The sequence below is a fragment of the Micropterus salmoides genome, unplaced genomic scaffold, assembly GCF_014851395.1.
Source record: "Micropterus salmoides isolate LMB-PRFRI ecotype aquatic unplaced genomic scaffold, ASM1485139v1 Ms_hic_scaffold_12, whole genome shotgun sequence".
NCBI lineage: Eukaryota > Metazoa > Chordata > Actinopteri > Centrarchiformes > Centrarchidae > Micropterus > Micropterus salmoides.
In genome coordinates this window covers 10,528,622-10,550,585 of record NW_024040263.1, presented here as the reverse complement: position 1 = coordinate 10,550,585, position 21,964 = coordinate 10,528,622, and the positions used below count along the sequence as shown (strand labels likewise).

The 21,964-nt window shown below is 40.0% G+C and overlaps 3 protein-coding genes across 3 annotated transcripts; 1 reads left to right on the top strand and 2 right to left on the bottom strand.

Annotated features, from left to right (window-relative positions):
- Positions 1-624: 624 nt before the first annotated feature.
- cldnd1b (claudin domain containing 1b) lies at positions 625-7,185 on the bottom strand. The gene is made up of 5 exons (XM_038713307.1): positions 7,060-7,185; positions 6,149-6,708; positions 5,737-5,844; positions 5,345-5,482; positions 625-2,411 (listed from the first exon to the last, which is right to left on the bottom strand). Exons 2-5 carry the CDS (start codon positions 6,426-6,428, stop codon positions 2,191-2,193), a joined length of 747 nt encoding a protein of 248 aa, XP_038569235.1. The 5' UTR covers positions 6,429-6,708; positions 7,060-7,185; the 3' UTR covers positions 625-2,190.
- Positions 7,186-7,563: 378 nt separating this feature from the next.
- glb1 (galactosidase, beta 1) lies at positions 7,564-16,054 on the bottom strand. Its single transcript, XM_038713303.1, has 16 exons — positions 15,865-16,054; positions 15,131-15,300; positions 14,450-14,600; positions 13,486-13,546; positions 13,317-13,411; positions 13,046-13,226; positions 12,008-12,066; positions 11,797-11,918; positions 11,410-11,450; positions 10,766-10,878; positions 10,538-10,612; positions 10,302-10,391; positions 10,037-10,150; positions 9,518-9,649; positions 9,032-9,265; positions 7,564-8,468 (listed from the first exon to the last, which is right to left on the bottom strand). Exons 1-16 carry the CDS (start codon positions 15,913-15,915, stop codon positions 8,214-8,216), a joined length of 1,944 nt encoding a protein of 647 aa, XP_038569231.1. The 5' UTR covers positions 15,916-16,054; the 3' UTR covers positions 7,564-8,213.
- Positions 16,055-17,414: 1,360 nt separating this feature from the next.
- ccdc86 (coiled-coil domain containing 86) lies at positions 17,415-21,685 on the top strand. Its single transcript, XM_038713304.1, has 4 exons — positions 17,415-18,049; positions 19,916-20,045; positions 20,132-20,206; positions 21,408-21,685. Exons 1-4 carry the CDS (start codon positions 17,529-17,531, stop codon positions 21,558-21,560), a joined length of 879 nt encoding a protein of 292 aa, XP_038569232.1. The 5' UTR covers positions 17,415-17,528; the 3' UTR covers positions 21,561-21,685.
- The last annotated feature ends 279 nt before the right edge of the window (positions 21,686-21,964 follow it).

Here is a 21,964-nt window from a genome sequence, read left to right as displayed (position 1 = left end):
AATTAGCAATGTAGTTTAAAAAAAGGGTTTACTGTTTTTTTCATTCAAAATAAATGTGGCTATGTTAGCCAGCTACTGGTGTCAGTGTGGTTTAACTGTGTGAATGTGACTTGACTATTCCTGAGCAATTCTACAGCATATAGCTGTATGATGGTTGCCTTTGGGGTGGGAGCAATCCCTAGTTGCTCCACAATGAAATGTAAGTCGCTTAAAAGCGTCAGCTAAATGTAATGGGCAGTGGACAGACACTTGCCTTTGGTGTCAGAGACCCGGGTTCAGTTCCCATCCCACTATGAGCAAGACACTTAACTCATAGTTATCTGCTTAATGAGTGAATGTAAATGTTGCATACTTGCACAGCAGTGCTTTGAGCTAAATGCTAACTTCAGCATGCTAATGTATACTCCCGATGACATATCAGGCAGCTTTAATGTTTAGCGTGCTAACATTTGCTACTTAGCTCTAAACAAAAATTACAACTGATGCTAATGGTAATGTCAGTTGCTTTGCAGGTATTTAGTCATAAACCCCTTGTTTTGCATGTAGCCATGTCCCTAAAAACAGCAACGCATCTTTAAATTCTAATGCAAAGGAACAAACAAAAACACAAAAACTGCTACAGAAGTAGGCAAATGTCAGGTGTATTAATACAGTAACAGGTACAGTGTGCATCAGAATACATAAACATTTCCAAAAGCCAGAGAGTATACACAGACGTGTAACAAAATATTGTGACACAAAAAACATCACAATCTGTATTCTGCTGGTAAGAAATTAATTTTGAAATTTGACACAAAAGGTAACAAAATTCATTCACTTTCCACACAAATTTAAGTGTAAAGATTTAGATCCATGAGAATTTTCACTTGCAAGTGAAGACTTTGCAAACTGAATTGTTATTATACAGTAACACCAGTCTCTTTGAGTCCAACGTATCGCCACAAACATTTCAAAAGGTTTTAATTGATACAAAACCTATTTGGCCGTCAGACCAGTCAGTTCAGTAACTAATGAAACTGAGCTGTAAAAGAACAGGTAACTGACTGCAACCAGGATTAGAAAAACATTTTGAGTTGTGTGAAACTTCACATAACAAATGTAAAATGGCTGTAGCATAATTTGGGTCACAGGTAGAGTGGCATCAAATCAATACAGTTTTTAACATTCAAATGAACTGCATTAATATATATTATACCTATAAACAGGGGTGACAATAGGAGATGAGTGGTTACATTTTTAGTGAGGGACAGTTTGTGACATTTAGTCAACACATAACACAGACTGAAATCAACAATTACCACAGATGATGGAAATGTAAGCTTAAAAAGGCATACACAGAAAGAAAACCAAGCAAAAAATACGCTTGTGTTGTATTCTTCATGCACTAATAGCTAGCTAACCAGGCTTAGATAACTGCAGGTCAGAAATGAGGGAATATATTACTGATTTAAGTGCAAAGTGGTGAGCAGCTTTAGAAGTGATGGCAACCAAAAAGAAGGCAATTTAAGTACAGCACACAAACACAGTTAACACCAGAAATAACAAATCATCCATAGTATCTGGGTGTTCAAATACATGCTTTGGGTGAGATACAGGCTAGAGATGCTAAAAAACAAAAGGTGAAATAACAACTTAAAACCCCTATTTATGAGCACTTATGATGATTAGCTGCAAACTGGTTAAGTTTATTCCTGCCTTCAGGTCTGTTGTTATTGTATTTTTTTCTATTTAAAGACTGTAACAGAGGAAGTGAGATGTTACAACCGATACAGTCACTTTATTCAATTTGCATCCTTTCTTAAAGGACCAGTGTGCAGGATTTAGGGGGCTCTACTGGCAGAAAATCAATATATTATTCATAATTTTTTCCATTTGTGTATAATGACCTCAATCATGTTTTTGGTACATTAGAATGAGCCCTTCGTATCTACAGATGGAGAGGGATCTCTTTGGCGGAGTACGCCATGTTTCTATAGTAGCCCAGAATGGCCTTTCACGTTTTTAACCTGAAGGCACCATAGGTTCTCCTACAGGCTTAGAAGGGGAGGTGTGAAGAGAAGGGTATTCAGCTGATTGATCAATCTAAAATCTCACCACTAAATCCTAGCCACCGGACCTTTTTTTTTTTTCTTTAAGAAAGTCTTCAGACAAGGAGGCCGTTTTAAGGTACGTTGTTGTAGTAATCTCTCTTTAGGCTACTCTGTAAGCTGTCATGCGGGTGTAGTTTTTGTGGTGACTCCTGGCCGCCCACAGGAACAAAGCAGCTGCCATCATCTGCAGAGGGAAGGAGATGAGGGCAAGGTAGAGGGACCAGCCCAGCGAGCCCTCCACCCCATCTGGCGGTGGGGAATACTTGTGGAGCAAATCCAACCCAGCCAGGAAACAGCAGACGGTGCCCAGAGAACACAGACCTGATGAGTACAGGAGAGACGTAAAAGACGGACAACACAAAACAGCAGATCTGAAGCACTGCATTGTGTTTGTGAAGGCAGCAGGATGAGAGAAGTGTGGAGCCAAGAAAATCTAAACTGCAGTTGTTCCACCAGTAGCTGGATGCCCTGACCCCTGATCCACACTGAGTCCAGCTGATTCCATTTTTGTTGAAGATAGATAGATATATACTTTAGCTATCCCGAGGGAAATTCAAGTATCCAGTAGCATATGAAACATACATACATTAAACCTATATTAAAATAACTTATAACACAGAAGCCACAGTAAAACAGTGCAAAAACAGTAAACAGTGCAAATGGAGTACAGATGGAAGTAAAGAGTACAGATTTGTCTATTGTCCTCCCTGCCATGACTAGGAGCTGTTGTACAGTCTGATGGCCAGGGGGGCGAAAGAGTTTTTAAGTCGGTTGGTGGAGCTGGACTGGGACAGCAGTCTGCCACTGAACACACTCCTCTGCCCGATGAAGGTGTTGTGCAGAGGGTGGTGGGCGTGGTCCAGTATGGACAGCAGTTTGTCCAGGGTCCTTCTGTCTGTCACTGTCACTAGAGAGTCCACCACTGAGCCAGCTCTCCTCACCGGTCTGCCCAGTCGACCGGCGTCTCTCTTCTTGCTGCTTCCTCCCCAGCAAACTAAGAGCATAAAAGAGGACACTGGCCACCACAGACTGGTAAAACATCGGCAGCAGTTTTTTGCAGATGTTGAAGGACCCCAGTCTTCTCAGGAAGTACAGACGGCTCTGCCCTTTCCTGTGGAGAGTGTCCATATTTTCTGTCCAGTCCAGCTTGTCATCCAGCTGCAGCCCCAGATATTTGTAAGTCCTGACCACCTCCACAGGTTGGAGATGTGGTTTCTTCCTTCTGAAGTCCACCACCATCTCCTTGGTCTTGGAGGTGTTCAGCTGCAGATGGTTGGTCCTGCACCACCTCACAAAGTCCTCTACCAGGCTCCTGTACCCCTCCACCTGTCCATCCTTGATGCAGCCAACTATCACAGTATCGTCTGAGTATTTCTGCATGTGGCAGAGCCCGGTGTTATACTGGAAGTCAGATGTGTACAAGGGGAAGAGGACGGGAGAGAGAACGGTGTGGTGCTCCGGTGCTGCTGACCACCGTGTCTGACATGTGGCATGGTGAACCTGGGGTCTGAGGACATGTAGCAGCAGCCGTTCAAAGGTCTTCATGATGTGTGATGTCAGTGCTACTGGTCTGCAGTCACCCGGCTCCCTGGGGTGTTTTTTCTTGGGAACCGGGATGAGACATGAAATCTTCCAGAGCACTGGGACCCTCCCCACCTGCAGGTTCAGGTTGAAGACATGCTGGAGTGGCTCCCGCAGTTCAGCAGAACAGGCTTTAAGCATCCTTGGACACACTCTGTCCGGGCCTGCTGCTTTCCTTAGACGGAGCCTCCTCAGCTCTCTGCTCACCTGATCCTTGGTGATGGTGGTGGGGAGGGGTGTTGAACTGTCCATGCGTGTGGAGGGTGGGGTTGGTCTGCAGTCTGAGGTGGTGATGGACATGGTGGTGGCATTGGGGGAGGTGATGGACATGGGGGTGTGAAGTGGGCCATCGCTGGTTGTGGGAGCTGGAGTATCAAACCTGTTAAAAAACAGGTTTAGCTGGTTTGCTCTCCCAGCATCCCCCTCTCCTGCAATACTTCCCTTCTTCTTGCTGCCTGTGATGGTTTTCATGCCATCCCAGACCTCCCTCGTGTTGTTTTGCTGCAGCTTCTGTTCTACCTTCCTTCTGTATTCCTCCTTCGCCTCTCTCAAGTGGACCTTGAGTTCCCCCTGTACGCGAATTCCGAGATTCTGTCCGACTTTTCTGCATCGCAGAATTCATAGGGCCCTATAGTAGGTTAGATAATTGCCAGCGAGACATGTCTTTTAATTTGCTTTTTCAATTGCTGTCATTTTAAAGCCGCTCTGGCTCCGTCTGCTCCTCCAGAACATACTGACGTGAGTCATCTCATAGCTTGTCAGTAACGCTCTCTATGTTTAAAAAAAAAACAAAAAAAACCCCAGATGTCTTTGTAGCCTTTACCAGAGTTTATGTTCATGTTTATACTGCAGTATCGTCAAGGTGTTTCCTATTTGTCCATTTTTTGGGTGTCACAAGTGCAAGTGTCATTAAATCATACAATAGATGAGTAGAAATAAAGAATATATACCTGTCAATATTAACAGCCCTAAATTCAATACTTGCATAGCCCATGGAGCACAAACTACCAAAAACTATCTTCGCGGAGGCGTTAAGAAACGAGGATCATCATCATCATTTTGACTATATGGGAGTGCTCAACATCTGATTTTACATGGAAGTACAGGTTTTCTCCCAATAAGTTAATCCACACACACACACACACACACACACACACACACACACTTCGAAGATCAGTTGACTATAGGCAAGACTTGACAATTCTGATTTGACTATGTAAATCGTTAGTCTGGGACAGCCCTAGTGAGCATTGAAAGCATTATATGTAACATTTGTGCATTAAAATATCTAACAACGACAGGACCTAAATACTTACATTATCCAAAATATTTCCAACAATATTCATATCCAGATAAATCATTATTTTATTTAAGATAATGGTACATTTCATTTGGTCGGTTGTCTATGGCATCATATTACATCTATCTATATATATCCTTCAACACATTACCTCGTCCGCGAACACGATTTCTGCTTCAGTCACATCAGAGATTGTCATCGCCAATGGTGGTTGTTTGACAATAACGACAAAAAACTCTGATGATCCTACACTAGTTCACGATGTCGTCAATGTCTACCTTCTGTTATTTTTTTAATTGGGTAAGATCATTTCCATACCATTTTTCTGTGTTCGGTGGCTGGAAAATGCGAAATATGCATGCATTTCTCTCACCTGCAAGTACATGGAGCACTCCCACAACCAAAGTGGGGGTGAAGCTGCGGCACAGGCAGGCGCAGACCCCAACAAGGCCGCTGAGGAAGACTAAAGCCAGAGACACCAACGGCAGGAGAAACTGGCACCTCCACAAGTCTGAAAAAAGTGAGAACATTACCAAAAAAATTTTTTTTTAAAAACTACGTACAAAAACATTATCTAATGTTCAAAGATGGCAGGTGCATGTTAAGACAGTAAAGGGAGGGGGACTTTTTTAAAAATTTAATTACAGGCCCATGTGATAAAGAAAAACAACTAATGAATCTCCAATTTTACACAATTCAAGTATATGTCCAGGTAATTTGAAGACAGAAAACGTACAGCAACCTACAGAGACAGGGTAGACTCACATGTTCTCAACAGATCTTCTTCACTGTTGTGGTTTCCAGGTGACCTGTATTTTGGAATAAACTGCTGAGGAAGAGTGAAGCTCACACACTGCGTCTCCATCTTTGGATCTAAAGTCAGAATCAGAGAAGCACAAACTCAACCAGTACACAGGATGTGATGCAGGTGTGGGCAGTGTGACGATAATATACAGTCCACCACGAGACGATAAAAATGCATCTGCCATCAGAGATTTTGATATATAATTTATACTGCGGTAGATATCAGTATACCTCATTATCAAGTCTGAATAACATGATATCTACCTGATGGTATGGGATTTAGGATGTGAAATTCATTCAGCATTTGATTAATGCCGCCTGCAGAGAGCTGTATTGTGACAGATGATGACATTTTCTGATCAGGAAGTCTCACCTGGCTCTTTGAACCAGTGCGACTGGCCTGGCACCTGGATGCACCTCCACCACAGTCCCAGGGTGCCGTTCAGGCGGAACATGGTGTCGCTGTAAGTCTTCTCATCAAACTCTCCATTGATGAACTCCTCTTTGAGCTCGGAGGCATTGCTCCCCTTCCCTGGTGTACAGCTGTACTGGTACCAGTGCTGAGTTCCCACAGCCACAGAGAGGTACACTGTGGCCAGCAGGCTCAGCACCGAGCCGATGACCAGAGCTGTGGCATATCGATTGTCTACCATGGTCTAGATTCAGACAGGTCGTTTTGAGCCCGTATTTATGAGGAGAAACTGCTCTTATATAGATAAAAAAAAATACAAATGCGGTTTCTCTGCGTTATGAAGCCTGTGTTGTATGGCTAAAAATGATATTTCCGCTTGGTGTTTAGGCACCACGGCATGTCTGTTAACTCTTGCCAGGTAGTATGACAGTGTCAGAGTAACACAACATTGTACTCTACTCAATCCTATTGCTGCTGTGCTGCATTTTGAGGAACGTCGTAAACACAGAGGCGTTCACAACCTGCCGAAGAATCAAAGATACACACAGGTTAGTGTTTAGCTTAGTCTTAAGTGCAGCATTACATCCTGTTGCTTAACCTAATAGTTAGTAAGCTACAGTAACAACCTCAGTTGTTAGCTAGTTAGGGATGTTGCGTGTAGCTCAACGTTAATTGTTTCAGCTAATAATAACAAAGGAAGCTTCCTGAAGTGAACATCTTATCAGCTAGCTAAAGCTAATCATAGTTAGCTACAGCTGGCTGCATAAGAATCGAAACATTTAAACAACTACTAAACGTTAAATATTTAATTCACGTTTTTATTTACCTCTGCGCAGAACAAAACCTCTAAAAAATTGCGTTATTTCTTTTACCTGTTAAATTTCATGCAGGCCTCCGCGCTCTTCTTCTACGTTTCTAAGAGTTTTCTTCTTCTTTTTAAATTTAACGTCATTTGTCAACCAGCGTGTTAGGCGCACTACCGCCACCTTGTGCTTCAGAGTGTGAACTACTATGTCTATCTAACCTATTGAAGATGGACGGATAAGTTATATAAACATATCAGTATCAGCATGTGTGTCAGCTGATAAGTAATATAATATTGCAGTAGAGACATTTTAAAAACGTTAAACGTTGAAAACACCTGGTTTATGTTTGATGAAAACATAAAAGCTCATAGTCTCATATCTACTGACATGGACAAAGAAGAAAATCCTTAATGTGCCGCATCTTCTTTGTTTTCTATTAATATTTAGCAGATAACTTTATGCCCACTCTGCAAACCAATATCCCTCTAAGATAAAGTTTACGTCAAGAACAATTCATGAAATGCTTGATTTCCAATAAAGGTACTAATAGAGAGCATCTGGACACTGCAGTACACATACCGCTGATTTATTCAAGAAAAATATTGTTAAAAAGAGTTTAGTTCATAGCCATTATTGTAATCTTACCCCCCATTATTCCCATTCATTTTATTTCCAAAGCTGCCACCAAGACACAGTTTAGGCAGAGATTCACATACATTCTCCATCTTTACTACAACAAATTAAATATAGCTTTAATCAGGACAAATCATTTAATCTATGGACATATCAGAAGTCCCACAGTGCACCTGTAGTTGTATGATAATACATATAGTATTTCCCTGATGAGTCTGTGACATAAAAAAATAACACATTCTCTGAAATACAGGCTGCTGTGATGATTTGACAGTGCTTCACTTGGCAATATCCAATTTTTGTGAAGAAAAAAAAAGGTTTTCAATAAAAATGTCATACAGGATCAGCGAGGTAGAGCTGATGTGATGGTTTAATAAAACATAAGGCAAAAAATGTATTTGTACACTTTTCATAAAGACACGTTCAATCATTGATGTCCCAGATTTACCTTCTTTCACACATTACAGCTTTTTAAAATAAAAAAAAAACAACACATCAAGCTCACACAGCATGTGCTCATTTGGGATTTGTTCATCAGCGAGAAGTGCAAATTGATTCCTTTTGCGCAGCAGCGAGTTCCCTTCTTATCACAACAAATCGTCTTTATTGAAGAGTCTCCTGTGCTGTTTGTAGTCAGACAGGACTGTTGCATTCAGGATGTGGGTTGTAGTAAACTCCACACTGCATGGCCCTGAGCTGCAGGGGGCCTCTTCCAGCTCCAGGACAGTCACATTGTTGGGTGCAGCTGTGCTGAGGATGTTGGCCGGGACAAAAAGAGTCAACTGAGGACCTCGGCTCGGCCAGTAACGTCCCAAGTTGAAACCATTAATCCAAACTTGCCCCTGAAAAAAAACAAACATTTAAATTAGTCTACTGTATTTGCATTTCATTTTACAAAAGACATTTAGAAAAACTGGTGTAAACGGGCTAATATTTTCAATTATGACTGGTTGAGTTTTTCATCTGGTCAAACTCCTCAATATCTATATACCTGTAATTTATGCAAACCAAAAAAAAAGGAATTAGGCCTTTAAAAAAAACTCGACACATGACACATTACTTTTTGGGCTGCGACCAACGGTTATTTTCCTTATTTTGTTTATCATATTTTGAAATAGTTGATCAATCATTTAGTCTTTAAAATGTCGGGAAATACTCTAGTGAAAAATGCCCATTACAGGTACTCCTAAATCCATGATGTAGAATACAAATTGCTTGTTTTTATTACCAACCCTCCAAAAAAAAAAGATATATTCAATTTACAAGACTCTACAGCAGAAGACAGCAGAAAATATGTTGACATCTGAGAAGCTGGAACCAGTACCACTGAAATCAGTAAAGATTTCTTTTAGGACAAAATTGCTTCAATTCTAACTACATGTCGTGTCCTGTATGGATGACATGCCTTTCTCCATTTGGGCAGTTTGAGGTAGGTGTCCTGGGGCAGGTCTGGGATACCGTCAGGAATGATGAAACTTCCCTCGTAGAAGGCTGGAAGGGAAAGAGCAGCAGGCTGAGGTGGGTCTGTTGGTTTGGTTTCACTGAGAAGGCCGCGACTGACTGCTTCATCGACACTGAGACTGTACATGGTCCAGCCAAGGAGCGTATCTGTCCCCAGGGTCAAGTTGGACACCAGGCCCTGTGCAGCAAGGACCCCAGACAGGAAGAGCAGAGGGGGAGCATCATGTTGGTAAGTCACCAATCATTTCACACAGGTTGAAATTCCTACCGACATATCTGCTTGATGGAAACTCTAAAGAAGTTAAACTCTAAAGAAGTTAAACTTGTGCATCTGAAATACAGTAAAGCCCCACGATAGTTAGGCAGACATCTACATGTCACAGCACACAAAGTCACTTTAAAATGTAGCTGAAAAAAAACCCCCAACAACCTTAAAGTCATTGATGTCTCTTCCGTAGTTGATTCGGCCCATGCTCTCCACCAGTATGTCCACCTGACTGCCAGCTGTCCCTGTCACGTTGATAGTTAGGGCTTTGTTCCTTTCGAGAATCCCCACAGCCACCTTCAGAAGAAATCAGCATGGCTTTTATGTTGGCAGACTTCCGATTCATATCAGAAATAATCAGAGTTTGCAACATTTTTAACTCAGAATCATTTGTAACATTTCTATATGGATCTATGGATCCATATAGAAATGTTACAGTCAAAATACCAAAACAATACTGTTTTCTACACCTAACTATAAAAACATGCAACTGTAAAAAATACTGCTGCTAATCTAAAAGCTACAGACATATTTGATGGTATCAAATAAATATTTTGAAAGTTTGATGGCAGCTGCACATTTAACTGATCCAGTGGTGAGCAATGATGTTAAACTCTGTGAAATGAGCGTGGAGCATGTGCGTGAATCTGCGTATAATATCTAATAAGAAACAATCAGACTCACCCCGTTCACTGACACATACGCTCTATCATGAACGCCGTTCAGCGGGGACGACAGTGGAGTTGGTGTGCTGCAGTTAACAGGCAGAGTCGTCCTGTAGAGCACAAAACCAAAGGCCTACAGGACCAACAGGGAAGAGATAAATCAACAACTGAAGAAAAGTTAAAAAGCATCATCAATCATATGACAAAATATTGCTGGTGAACTTGTGTGGAGGGGGCAACAATACGTTTTTTACTACATGAAACAGCAAAACATTAAAGGGTACCTGGTTCAGTTCAACGAAAGTCTGAGGATTCAAGCTTTTGATGGGCCCGGAGAAAGACAGTATTTCTAAAGCGTCTAGTACCGTCTGGAGCTGAGGTGACAGAGGGTTACTTTTTTAGTATTTATTCTTCATGTTTTAAATCAGGTGACAAAAAAGTGAGATCTCAAAAAGTAAAGGCTTTAATAACTTAATACAGATATGAATTCATAGAAACACAGTGTCAACATAGTACCTACCTTTTTCATAACAACAGTCCCATAGGAATACTTTGGAGTTGTTGGTGGTATTGGTCCCTCTGGTATCTTATGGTACTGTTGTGAAAAGATACACTAGTTCTTCACTACAGTACACTGTACTGTACATAAGTAAAAAAACAACAACTAATAACACCCCTTACGTTTGCACAGAATACAGCTGAAGTGATTTTTAAAAGCAAAACTAGAGGGCTGCACTGGTGTTCTTACCATTTTGATCACCTCTCGTATAGCAAAGTACTTCTCTGTGAGGTCTCCTGCTTCTGTGAGCGGGGCATCGTAGTCGTAGCTTGTGGGCTGCGGCAAGTATGGTGCATTGGCACCTGAGGTAACAAGAAGAAATTATCGTTGTGCCGATAATTTCGGCCAATATGAGCTAATTGCAGATTTATCTATATTGGTGTTTTTAACAGCCGACAAATGACAATTAAAATAAAGAAACAGAGAGACAGATCCCGGATCCTTCAATCATGTTGTGTTGCATTGTTGGTCCACCAGAAGGCACTCTAAACATAGCAATCATATGACATAATTAACTGTACTTTTGTTCAAAGTACTTTTTATCACAGTAACAATAAAAAAAAAGTTTTATTTTAAGCTGACTTTTGTCATGTTATCTTGGTGAGGTCTCATAACTGCACATAAGAAATGTTAGGGATAATCTTATATGTTGCGTGTTTCTGAAAAGAAGGAAAGAAAAAAAAAAAAAATCGGCCAATATGTTGGAATATTAATTAATTTATTAATAATATATACTCGGTAATCGGTATTGGTCTTAAAAATTCCATTTGGGTCAGGCTCTACTTAAAACGATTATGCCATCTCATTAATCCAGTCTGTCGAAGTGCACTCACCATTCCAGTATCCAAAGTTAGTTCCTCCTATGAACATATACCTGTAAGGAGACAAATGTTGACATAGGCTAAATAAAGCACAAATAATAACTGTAAACTGCATTTATTCTTTCTCTTCAAGAGCATGTATTTGCAGATGTACATTATGTAATTATTAACCCTCAAGCATCTCATTTTTAAGGGGTTCCAAAAACACAAATACATACTACAAAGACAAAACATAACTAGTACACAACGAATACACAGAACAAGTACACAAAAACAGTTGGCTCACTCAGCTACTTCCACCCACACCCCATACCAACAACAATTAGATCACATTCCTGACATTAGCTGATGATGCCGCATCAGTGTGTCTTAACTTGCCCCAGAAATCTGTAGACTCACAGGTTGACATTTGCTCCAGCGGCCAGGATCTCGTTGAGGGACTTGGCCACTCTGGCAGACGACACGACGGAGTGAGGTGACCCCCAGTTGTCCAGCCAGCCAGTGTAAAATTCAGAGTTCACCTGTTAACAGAGGAGGAAAACCCTCTGAGCATCTGAGGGAAAATGTAGTGTGGTTTTAAAATACAAACCGTATCGAGGGAAATACTTGCCAAAGGTCCACTAGGTTCAGCGTGTCTCTGTGCCTCGAAGGCAGCAGTTACATTTCCGCCTAACAGAATTAACAACACAAACATAAGCTCACATGTATTTGTGCGATTTCCTTGTTACTTCTGACTCATCAAAAATGCGTCATTAAAGGCAGAATGAGTAGGATTTTCCTAAAAACAATGTATAGACTCATGCAAAAATAATGCCTTTTAATCATCACCACGCATGGCAGTGTCTGTATCTGCAGACACCCTGCCCTCTGCCTGTATTTTTTTTATTTAGCTGTGTTTGGGATGTTTCTGCATCAAACCCTTTGGGCAGTGTGTGTAGCCCCAGCCAATAACAGCTACAAACACTGAGGTTAACATAGTTAGATTGCTATAAAAAAAAAATCTACTTTTCCATTACAACAAATGTAATGTTCCAATAATAGTGTCTAGCAGCGTACGTCCACACTAAGTCATACTATCAACCAATGCAAATAACTATATGTTTTGAGAAAACCTACAGACCCTCCATGTTGTAGTGCTGAGTTTGAGCCTTTTTATATACAGTCTGTGGTTTGAGCTTAGAATCATTTTCTGTCGAAAACACAAGCCATGGCGGTAGTAAGTTGACTCACTGCTCAACTGCTATTGTCTGTAATGAGCTGGTATACAGTATATCTGACGGTAGCTAACATTACTGTTAACAATGTATTTTTAACGTTCAAGAACTTATACAGCAGTATATACAGCATTGGGCATACGTTTCTGGTGTTGTTGAGCCAGGGAGGAGAGGCCAACTATGAATGTTTTGTTTACAAACTGCAACCAACAAATCCGACTCATTCTGCCTTTAAGTCAATGTGAAGGGAAAAAAACAACCTATCACTTAAATCACAAAATATTAAAGTAAGGTACCTCATATGTAAAGTATCTTAGCAAATGGCTTTTGCAATACAACCGTAACTTCACATAGCAACACATAACTGAACCTTTAGACCCACTATCAATATTTGCTGTAAATTGCAGAACACTGTCTAGCCACCTGACACCTACCTGGCCCAAAGTCAACAGTGGCGTAGAGACCTTGTATTGTGCCACACTTGAGGTAGCCGATCCCAGCTCCATCTGTGGTGAAGAGCACCACCTCCTCTCCCAGGTGAGAGCGGAACAGCGTGGACAGGTGACGCATGTAGTTGTAGTCGCAGGCGAAGTAACTGCCATACTCATTCTCCACCTACCAAACAGAGGCACAACCAGAGATGTTACTTCCTTCGTGAATTAAGTGCTGTAATGACACGTAATACACAGCAACAGAATCAACCACCTGCACAGTGATGATAGGACCTCCATTCTGGTAGAGAAATGGCTTTATCATTGGCAGTAGCTTCCCCATCCACTTATCTACTGCTGCAATGTAATCTGAAATACACAAATTATATTGTTACAACCGTGCCTATATTCAATCATTCATGCTATTTACCTTTGATTCTCACCTGGATCTGAGGACCGCAGCACAATGTCTTTCTTGTTGAGAAGCCAGGCAGGCAGCCCACCCTGGTGGACAGAATAACGCAAACAATGGTTGGTGCAACTTAAATGGCATACTATAAAGAAATGACCACAAGTTTAACTGAATATAAAGTATTTAAAAAGTAGCTGCAAGTTTCTCATCGTCCTTCATGAAGAACAATGATTGCGGTCCACTTTCACTTATCAGTTCTAAAACATTCCAGTAGTGACTAGTTCTCATACTGCAGAACAAATACCAAAACACCCATAGATACAAAACCACTCCTGCAACATAATGTACTCTCATTTCCCCCGAAATATAGCCAAATACATTTCTACCAACCTAAAAGCAGTGTATTTCACCTTATTTTGTCTCAAAACTAATTATTTCTGCATATGAATGAACAACTGAGAGGTAGACTATGCTTAAGTTATGGTTTTAATAATTCTTTCCAATGTGAAAAGTGTCAAGATTTGACTCCACTTTGACTGATGTTAATTAAAGCTGATTTCAGCTGCAGTTCTTTGTGAAGGAGTGAACTACATACTTGTACAGCAATCATCAATTAAACCATGAATCCTTCCAAGTTCACTGAACAGTAAACCTACGACTAATAGTTTGTTCTAGTCTGTAAATAAATTGATCAGATGTTTTCTGTGTATAGTCTTGATCTTCAAAGTAAGTACTACCTATAGCTATCAAATAAATGTAGTAGTTTAAAAGGTACAATATTTCCCTCTTAAATGTGTTTAAGTAGAAGTGATCATCAGCAGGGATCTAAATGCCTTCTCATTATGAGGTCTCTTCATTGTTCTGTAAGGGTAAGTCTGTTTCTGATATGTACTGTAAGCTGACAGTTAAATATTTAAGTAATATTAAGTATTTCCTAATTATCTCTGAATACCCTCAAACTCAAGATGTGTACATCTGCTGACGAACGCACTCACCATGTCCCACTCTGCACATATGTAGGGACCAGGCCGAAGGATGACCAGTAAGCCGATGTCTTGGGCCAGCTTAAGGAAATATTCCACATCCCTTTCTCCGCTAAAATTGTAGAGGCCCGGAGACTCCTCGTGATAGTTCCAGGGGATGTACCTTCAACAAGAATGAAGTGTTAGTTTAATCCAAACACACGACTCAAGTTATTTATGGAAGTTGAATGTTGTGGCTGGCTCATATACACAAGAGACCAGGATAATTCACTCTGTATCGATACTGTTTTACAGGGAGTCCTGGGTGCATAAACAAAAAATAAGACAATTAAAACATCAGACAGTAGCAACAGTTGGTACAATGTGTCCATCAAGTGCACAGTTACTTGAACTATCTCCACTACGCTGTTAGTACCAGAAATTTGAGGAGGTTTGTCACATTATGTGGTCTAATGGCCTGTCTTTAGATGTCCAGCTCTGTTGATCACTTGTTGAACACCGTCTATATGAAACAAGGCTTTTCTTAATCCACTATGAGTAAATGGAGCACAAACATGCAAACGTTTGGAACAGAAATGTGAAGTCAGTTACTTTTTGTTTTGGAGCCAGTGGAGACATGGCAGCCTGTGACCCGAAACAACAAATCAAAGTCAGAGCAAAGCGTGCAGAGAGCGAGACACGAGTCAAACCTACGTCTGGATGGCATTCAGTCCTGCCATGTACATCTTAAGCAGTCGATCCTTCCAGTAGACTCTGGGGACCCTGTTGTAATGGATGCTTCCTGCTATGTAACGAAACTCTTCCCCATCCTTCCGAAAGCAGTCATTCTTGTAATCCACGCTGAATGACGGAGGCGCCCCGAGCTGCAGGTCAACACATCATAATTTGAATCAGAGCTGACTTTATAGGCATCACAGTGATCACCACTTGTAGACAGTTTATACTGCGTTTCAATGTGTGGTTAAAGTTTCATGTTTTCATGGGGCTGGGCTGACATCTCAACTGAGTTTAGACCGTGTCATCCAGAGAGTGCAACCTTGACTTTCTACAAATTGAAGTTTGGCTTCTAGATTAAAACACAAGAATGTATTTGTTTTACTGAACTGAGACAAAAACTGAAATTATGAGCCAAAAGTACCCGATGTATGGCAAATCTGCACATTTACTTAATATACCTTCAAGACTATCAAAAGGTATTAATAACTGCCATTTAGATGTGTGTAAGGTCTATGTACTCAGATATGTGCTAATCAATCTCACAGCAAGTTACAGTCCTTTATGTAGAATTTTGGTGGCAGGGTTTTTCATAAAAGTAGACATATATTGTGTTTCTATCAGCTTAATGTTATTGCAGTAAAGCTGCGGGTACAACTGCTTTAATGTCGAGAATAGAGTATAAAAACGTTTTTAAAATCAAAGGTACTCACTGAATATCCAAACAGCAGCAGCAGTATGCTTCCCACTGCGAGCAGAGACATGATGAGTCCTCACACGAGGCCTGCTGTCCGGTTTTAAGTGCAGAGTCAAATTAATGTACATTTACATCAAGTATTTTCTTGACCAGTCAGCTGCTGTACTTCCTCGAGTCCACCGATATTTTGAACGGGCGGCGTCATGAGTTGAGGAAGTAAAGTCATGTGATGCTGAATTGTTGTGGTGTGAAAACGCTCTTTAACCAGTAGATGGCAGTGGTGCGCGTTTTATTTCAGTGAAATTATGCGCATGGGCATCTAGTTTTAGTAGCGTTTATGAGGGAACCAACGATGCAAACGCAGTGTTACCAAGGATACAAATAAAAATCTGGTCTGAAAAATACAACATAAGAATATATTTACATTTCTTTAAATTAAGAAAAGGAAAAATTATTTCATTTCATCTACTCACTAGCTTGTTTTATTAGGGGAAACACGCAGATGAAATATGTGAAGGACATGAAGTTAATGAATAGATAGTATTTGAAGTGCACTGATGAAAGTGAAAATCCACATTACATTTTAGAGACATTGGATTATTTATCAACTACAAAGCATGAAAGTTATTAGGCATTCCATAGACCATATCAATAATGAACACATTTAATTTTTTGCATGACTACATAATAGGTTACATTGGATCATTAAACAAACAGGAATAGTTTTTCTTCTTTCCTTCTTTTTTTTTTAAAAGTTTATTAAGACATCTGTACAATAATGTATGCTTGTGTGTTTCATAAAAGAAAAATAATACACCTTTTTCACCAATTTGAGTATGAGATTATTTTATTTCAGGTAAAATACTTCTTATTAAAGTGGAGATTGTTCAAATGTTCTTCTTTAATTCAACATATATCATACTCTAAGCCTCATAAACAGAATATATTTTATATATATATATATATATATGGCATATATATATATATATATATATATATATATATATATATATATATATATATATGGCATATATATATATATGGCATATATATATATATATATATATATATATATATGGCGTATATGGCATATATATATATAAAACATGGTAGGCCTAGTAGAACCATATTTTTACATTACGGCCAGATCAATCAAAACTTTTATTACAAACTTAATGTCCAAATCTTACCCACAACAATATAACGCCACTAATCTTAGTTAGTTACTTGTGTTTAATATGGTCTCTTCTATGTGTATTTTCTGCTGTACTGGGCCCCGCTTCAGAAAGTGGGATTAGTGAAAACTCTTAAGTATGTTGGGAAACTCTGGGTTTTCTGTTTCAGAGACTGACATCAAATAACCCCGCCAACTTATGCTGTGAACCTAACCTTCTCGGGAGGAGGGTTACTTCAACGAACTCTTTCCAGTTTCCAGTCTCAGGCTCAGGGTTTGTTAAGCCTGCTTTCTGAAACAGAGCCCTGACCATTGTCGTCACATACTTGGCGTTGAGTTAACTTGAGTTCTCCCTCCAGACCAGCAGGTGGCGGTAATGCGCTCCTCCTTGTTTACCATCCGCCACAGAAGCGGAAATAAAGCAACGTACACATCGCTGGCGGTGATCACACGTGGGTTCACAAGTTTGTAAGAGTAATGTGGTGAAGTCATTTTAATTAGAAATCATGTCGAAGAGGCAGACAGCTATGTCCGAAGAAAAGCCCGGTTCTGAAGTGGGGCACGGGGAGAAGGAGGAGGTCCAGGTTCCGCCGCCGGAGACTAGACGAACCCGTAGCGGCCGCAAAGTGCGCACTCCTGCAGCACTGCTAGACTCTGAAGCCCCGGTGAGGACTCCCAGCCGGAGGACTAGGAGGTCTGTCCTCCAGGAGCTGCCGGCGGTGGAAGCGAAAAACACGGAGGAGGTAACGCGGAGACCCGAAAGTCTGCCCGAGGAGAAGGTCAGTATGTCCGCTGAACCGGAGCCCTGTACCGTTTCAGAGACTGCTGCAGACACAGACGGATCCGACCTTAACGGGAGTGGTGACATTCACCTGTCCGGGCCTGCACCAGTAGAAAGGGGACCCACGAGTACAGAGACCGCCCCAAAGAAGAAGCCTCGTTTGGTTTCGAGTGGAAAACAAAACCCGGTCATACCGCTGGGAAAACCTAAATCTGGGAGAGTGTGGAAGGACCGCAACAAGCAGAGGTGAGGATATCACTGTGGCAGCATGCAGTTTACGAACCTATCTATAATGTAGGCCAAACGTTACTTAAGTACAGTTTTGAGCTGATGTCCTTTTCTTGAATATTCTTTTATTATCTATCACTGTATTGCATTTCAGGGGGACATTTTGTACGTTACCAGTTACCTTTAAGCAGGGGCGTAGGAGCGACTAAACCTGGGCGGGGACGCTGAAATGCTAGGGGGGTTCAGGGGCATGCCCCCCTGATTTTTTATTTTTATTTATTTAAATAAAGCACTTAAATGCTCATTTCTAATTGCTTTTGAAAACAGAATGTACTTATTAGTGTGGCTGAAAGAGGGTATTTGTAGTGACAGAAGATGGAGAAAAACTCGGATAGAGGTCAGAGAGACGGAGTATAATATAACTAGAACAAAACCGACTACATACCATTAAAACCATGGAACAGCTACTAGTTTATTTAGCTAGCCGCAGTACAAATGTATTTAGTTATCCCAATGTTACACTTGTGAGCTGTCTGTGATATTCCCTTTGTCTCACTTGGGCCTGACTCTTCCTGCAACAAATATTTGTGAACACAGAGCTGTCTTCAAAGCAAACTTTTATGACATGCTTTTGGTCTAACAAAGTTTTTTACTATGTGAGTTATAGAATTTACTACGTCTAGTAGCTATCCATACGACTTACAAGCTCGTCCTCCTCAGTTTGTTCTACTACTTCTCCTGTGACCTCTGTCCTCTTCCTCTTTAAATACTGTAGGATGCTCATCTCTGTGTGAACATTTTGACTACTTTTCAATTGTTTATGGACACGTAGCAGTGACACACACCTCAGGACACAAGTTTTTAAAAAAGTGGCCCAGGAGTTTTTCCCTGGTCGGCCCACTCTCCAGACAAAGCATTTGTTGGAGCCTCTGGGTCTTCAGAGACATTTATTCCTGCGTTCCTGAGAATTTTATGCAAGTAGAGTCCATAACTAAATGAGCCTTTAAAATACATTTTCAAAACTAGAAACCCCTCTCTAACTCTCCTAAAGCAATCACTTCAGCTGAGCCCTTGAGTAGATAACTAGGCCTAAACAAGTCATATCATCATCAGTCTTACCATAAACTGGTGCTTTGGACTGTGCTGGCTTTGACTCTGTTCTGCTCTTGTCAGCGCTAGTACTGGTGCAGTAGTGGGTAGAGTACTCAAAATCTTTACTCAAGAAAATGTACAATTACTCCCATAAAAAGTTAGAGCAAAAAATTACAAACCTACTCAAGTAAAACTATAATAATATTATATATACATTATATATATTATATTCATCTGCTGTTCATCAGGTTAGAAACAGCTGCAACATAGTTATTTCTTGGGAATGCAATTTGCTTTGCTGGTTGATTATATATATTTCTGTTTAAAACAATTCATTTCTTTTTTTAAAATCTCCATGAAGATGTTGATAAGATCACTTTAAAATATCACGCTTGCTGCCCAGCCACTATTGTTGGCTGTATCTTTTATTATGGACATGTAGCCAACCAAACCACTTACTTTGCGGTAGCACAGGCAGCCAATACAATCTGATTATTCCTAAAGCATCTAACGATCTAACGCAACACGGAGCAGCGCGTTGTTGAAGCAGGTAAACCTGCATACAAAGTCGTCCTCCTCATGTTACATTATATTAAAATGATTAAAGTGAGCTCAGTGCAGTGAGGTCAACAGATTTCTTCTCAGGGTTGGAATTGAAAAGACTGAATCGGTGCATCCCTAATTTACATGGCACACTTTATAAATGAGAGACACTATTAGAATTAGTCTTGTATTTTGTATTTTAGTCTTGTAGTATTCTATTAACCTGGTATGTGGGATTATGTCTTTTAGGTTCTCAGCAGTGGTGAGAGATAAACAGTTGTGCACTTCTTGGGAAAAGAAGATGGAGGCCAAGCGAGAGAAGGACCTGGTGAAACAGTTTACTTTGCAGCTTAAAGAGGAGAAAGCCAAACAGAAAGAGGTAAGCTAAAATTGTCGATTAATTAAACCTTTAACCTTTAATTTTTTTGCACCTTTTCATTTATTCTGTATTTCTTGGCTTCTTAGGAAAAGAGGAAAAGGAGAGAAGACAACTTGAAACGCCGCGCAGAGAACGAACGCAAATCAGAGATTGTGCAAGTGGTATGTCAACCGTTAAACTGACACCCTAACACCACGCAAACACGCCACTTCCAATTTTGTACAAGTAGTCTACAGAATATGCGAGAATGAATTGTATTACAAGCAGTTCATATTACACTGTGTCTGCAACATAATAACCCAAACCATGAAGGTGTTAACACGAGCTGTAACCCACAGACCTTATTGTACAAAAGTGAAGGTGTAATGCTTTGCAGTTTTTGATACACAATGAGGTCAGAGTGGATCAAAGAAGAACGTTAACAACTGAAAAGCCGTACTGCAGAGCTGATAACTCTTTATTAGGGGTGGGAATCTCTGGGCACAATTCGATCAGAGTGCTGCGATGCGATAATAAAACAATTATTGATGCATCATTGTTTTTCTATACAAGATCTCTGGATAATTACTAAGCATTTGATTTGTGCATTAAAATCCAAAAGAAACATCTCCTAATTAGCTTAAAAGGACTAGCATGCAACCCTAATTTACTTCCTTAACCTCAACTCCATGGTTCTTTATTTCTTTAACAACCAGTTGTTAGACTCCTCTGAACACTGAAATATAATTATCAGGATGTACAGTATTTATACTGGTACATTAATTTTACTTTGTTAAAAGTGACAAATTTAGCAAATGTTACATAATAGCCGAAAAATGTGCTGTACAGGGGAGATGTTAGCTAGCACTAACTGCCATCACTTTTCCAGCAGTTGGGGAAACCAGCAGTTGGGGAAACTACAGACTTTTATTAACTGACACACTGACCAGTGTTTTGTTTGTTTTTTAAAAATAACAATTATTTTAAGTTAGTTTTATAGTGTAAAGACTTTTGTCTGTCGTAATGCCTTAGTGGAACACAGATAATTATATTGAACAGTTTATTTATTGTACGTGTGATTTAAATGTACATACACATGTATTAAATTCCACATATACATAGGGCCTATGTGGAACTTATTTTTCAATAATACGATAATAATAATAATAACAAGATAATTGTTACGTTAAATATCTTCTCTAACACACATTAGATTTGCATTACAGATATGGAGAAAGTTCTGCTTCAGAATTAGATTGCTATTAAAAACAGAGGTAATGAAGTGAAAGGCAGGTGTTAATTAGCAACACAAGCACACAGAATCTTTGTGTTGGTGATTTTACTTTCTGTTCTTAATATTCTCTTGTCTAATTTGTATCACAGATCAGGAACACAGCAAAGATCAAGAGGATGAAGAAAAAACAACTCAGGAAAATTGAGAAGAGAGACACGCTGGCTCTGCTGCAGAAGTCACAGAAGCAGAATGTAAAGGCCAAAGGGCAAAAAAGTAATAAGGTTGACCCAGATTTGACCTAAGACTCAAATAATAAAAAGGCATCAGTTCACTGCTTTGCTTACATGTCTTATGTTTGAGTGTCTGAAATATTACATGTACTTTGGGAGGACTTACATGTGAACCCAATAAAAGCTTTTGAAATAGATGTATTAAGTTATAAATAAATTTACATATAGCCTCTCGTCAGGTCGGCACTGAAGTGATCATCAACAAACGGTTAAGATTCCTTTTTCTTTCTCAAGTAGATCTAAATTGGAACTGGTTACAACCAGTATCTGATGATTTTAAAGCTTACTGTGACTCGCGAAATCTCTTCCAGCTTGTCGATAGTCCAACTAGACCTAATCTGAAATGTCCAGATAAATCATCTCTAATTGATCTTAATCTCATCCTAACCAATGTTCCTTACTCAGCAGCTTCTGTA

What these genes read in the sequence shown, in the direction of transcription:
- ccdc86 (XM_038713304.1), top strand. Translation starts at nt 17,529, where the DNA reads ATGTCGAAGAGGCAGACAGCTATGTCCGAAGAAAAGCCCGGTTCTGAA. An exon ending in AAGGACCGCAACAAGCAGAG is followed by an intron (nt 18,050 to 19,915) that starts GTGAGGATATCA and finishes TATGTCTTTTAG; the next exon opens with GTTCTCAGCAGTGGTGAGAG. An exon ending in AATCAGAGATTGTGCAAGTG is followed by an intron (nt 20,207 to 21,407) that starts GTATGTCAACCG and finishes TTTGTATCACAG; the next exon opens with ATCAGGAACACAGCAAAGAT.
- glb1 (XM_038713303.1), bottom strand. Translation starts at nt 15,915, where the DNA reads ATGTCTCTGCTCGCAGTGGGAAGCATACTGCTGCTGCTGTTTGGATAT. An exon ending in GTCCTATCATCACTGTGCAG is followed by an intron (nt 13,227 to 13,316) that starts GTGGTTGATTCT and finishes TCTGTTTGGTAG; the next exon opens with GTGGAGAATGAGTATGGCAG. An exon ending in CTTTCGTTGAACTGAACCAG is followed by an intron (nt 10,151 to 10,301) that starts GTACCCTTTAAT and finishes TTGGTCCTGTAG; the next exon opens with GCCTTTGGTTTTGTGCTCTA.
- cldnd1b (XM_038713307.1), bottom strand. Translation starts at nt 6,428, where the DNA reads ATGGTAGACAATCGATATGCCACAGCTCTGGTCATCGGCTCGGTGCTG. An exon ending in GCACTGGTTCAAAGAGCCAG is followed by an intron (nt 5,845 to 6,148) that starts GTGAGACTTCCT and finishes TTCTGACTTTAG; the next exon opens with ATCCAAAGATGGAGACGCAG. An exon ending in AGTGCTCCATGTACTTGCAG is followed by an intron (nt 2,412 to 5,344) that starts GTGAGAGAAATG and finishes TGTACTCATCAG; the next exon opens with GTCTGTGTTCTCTGGGCACC.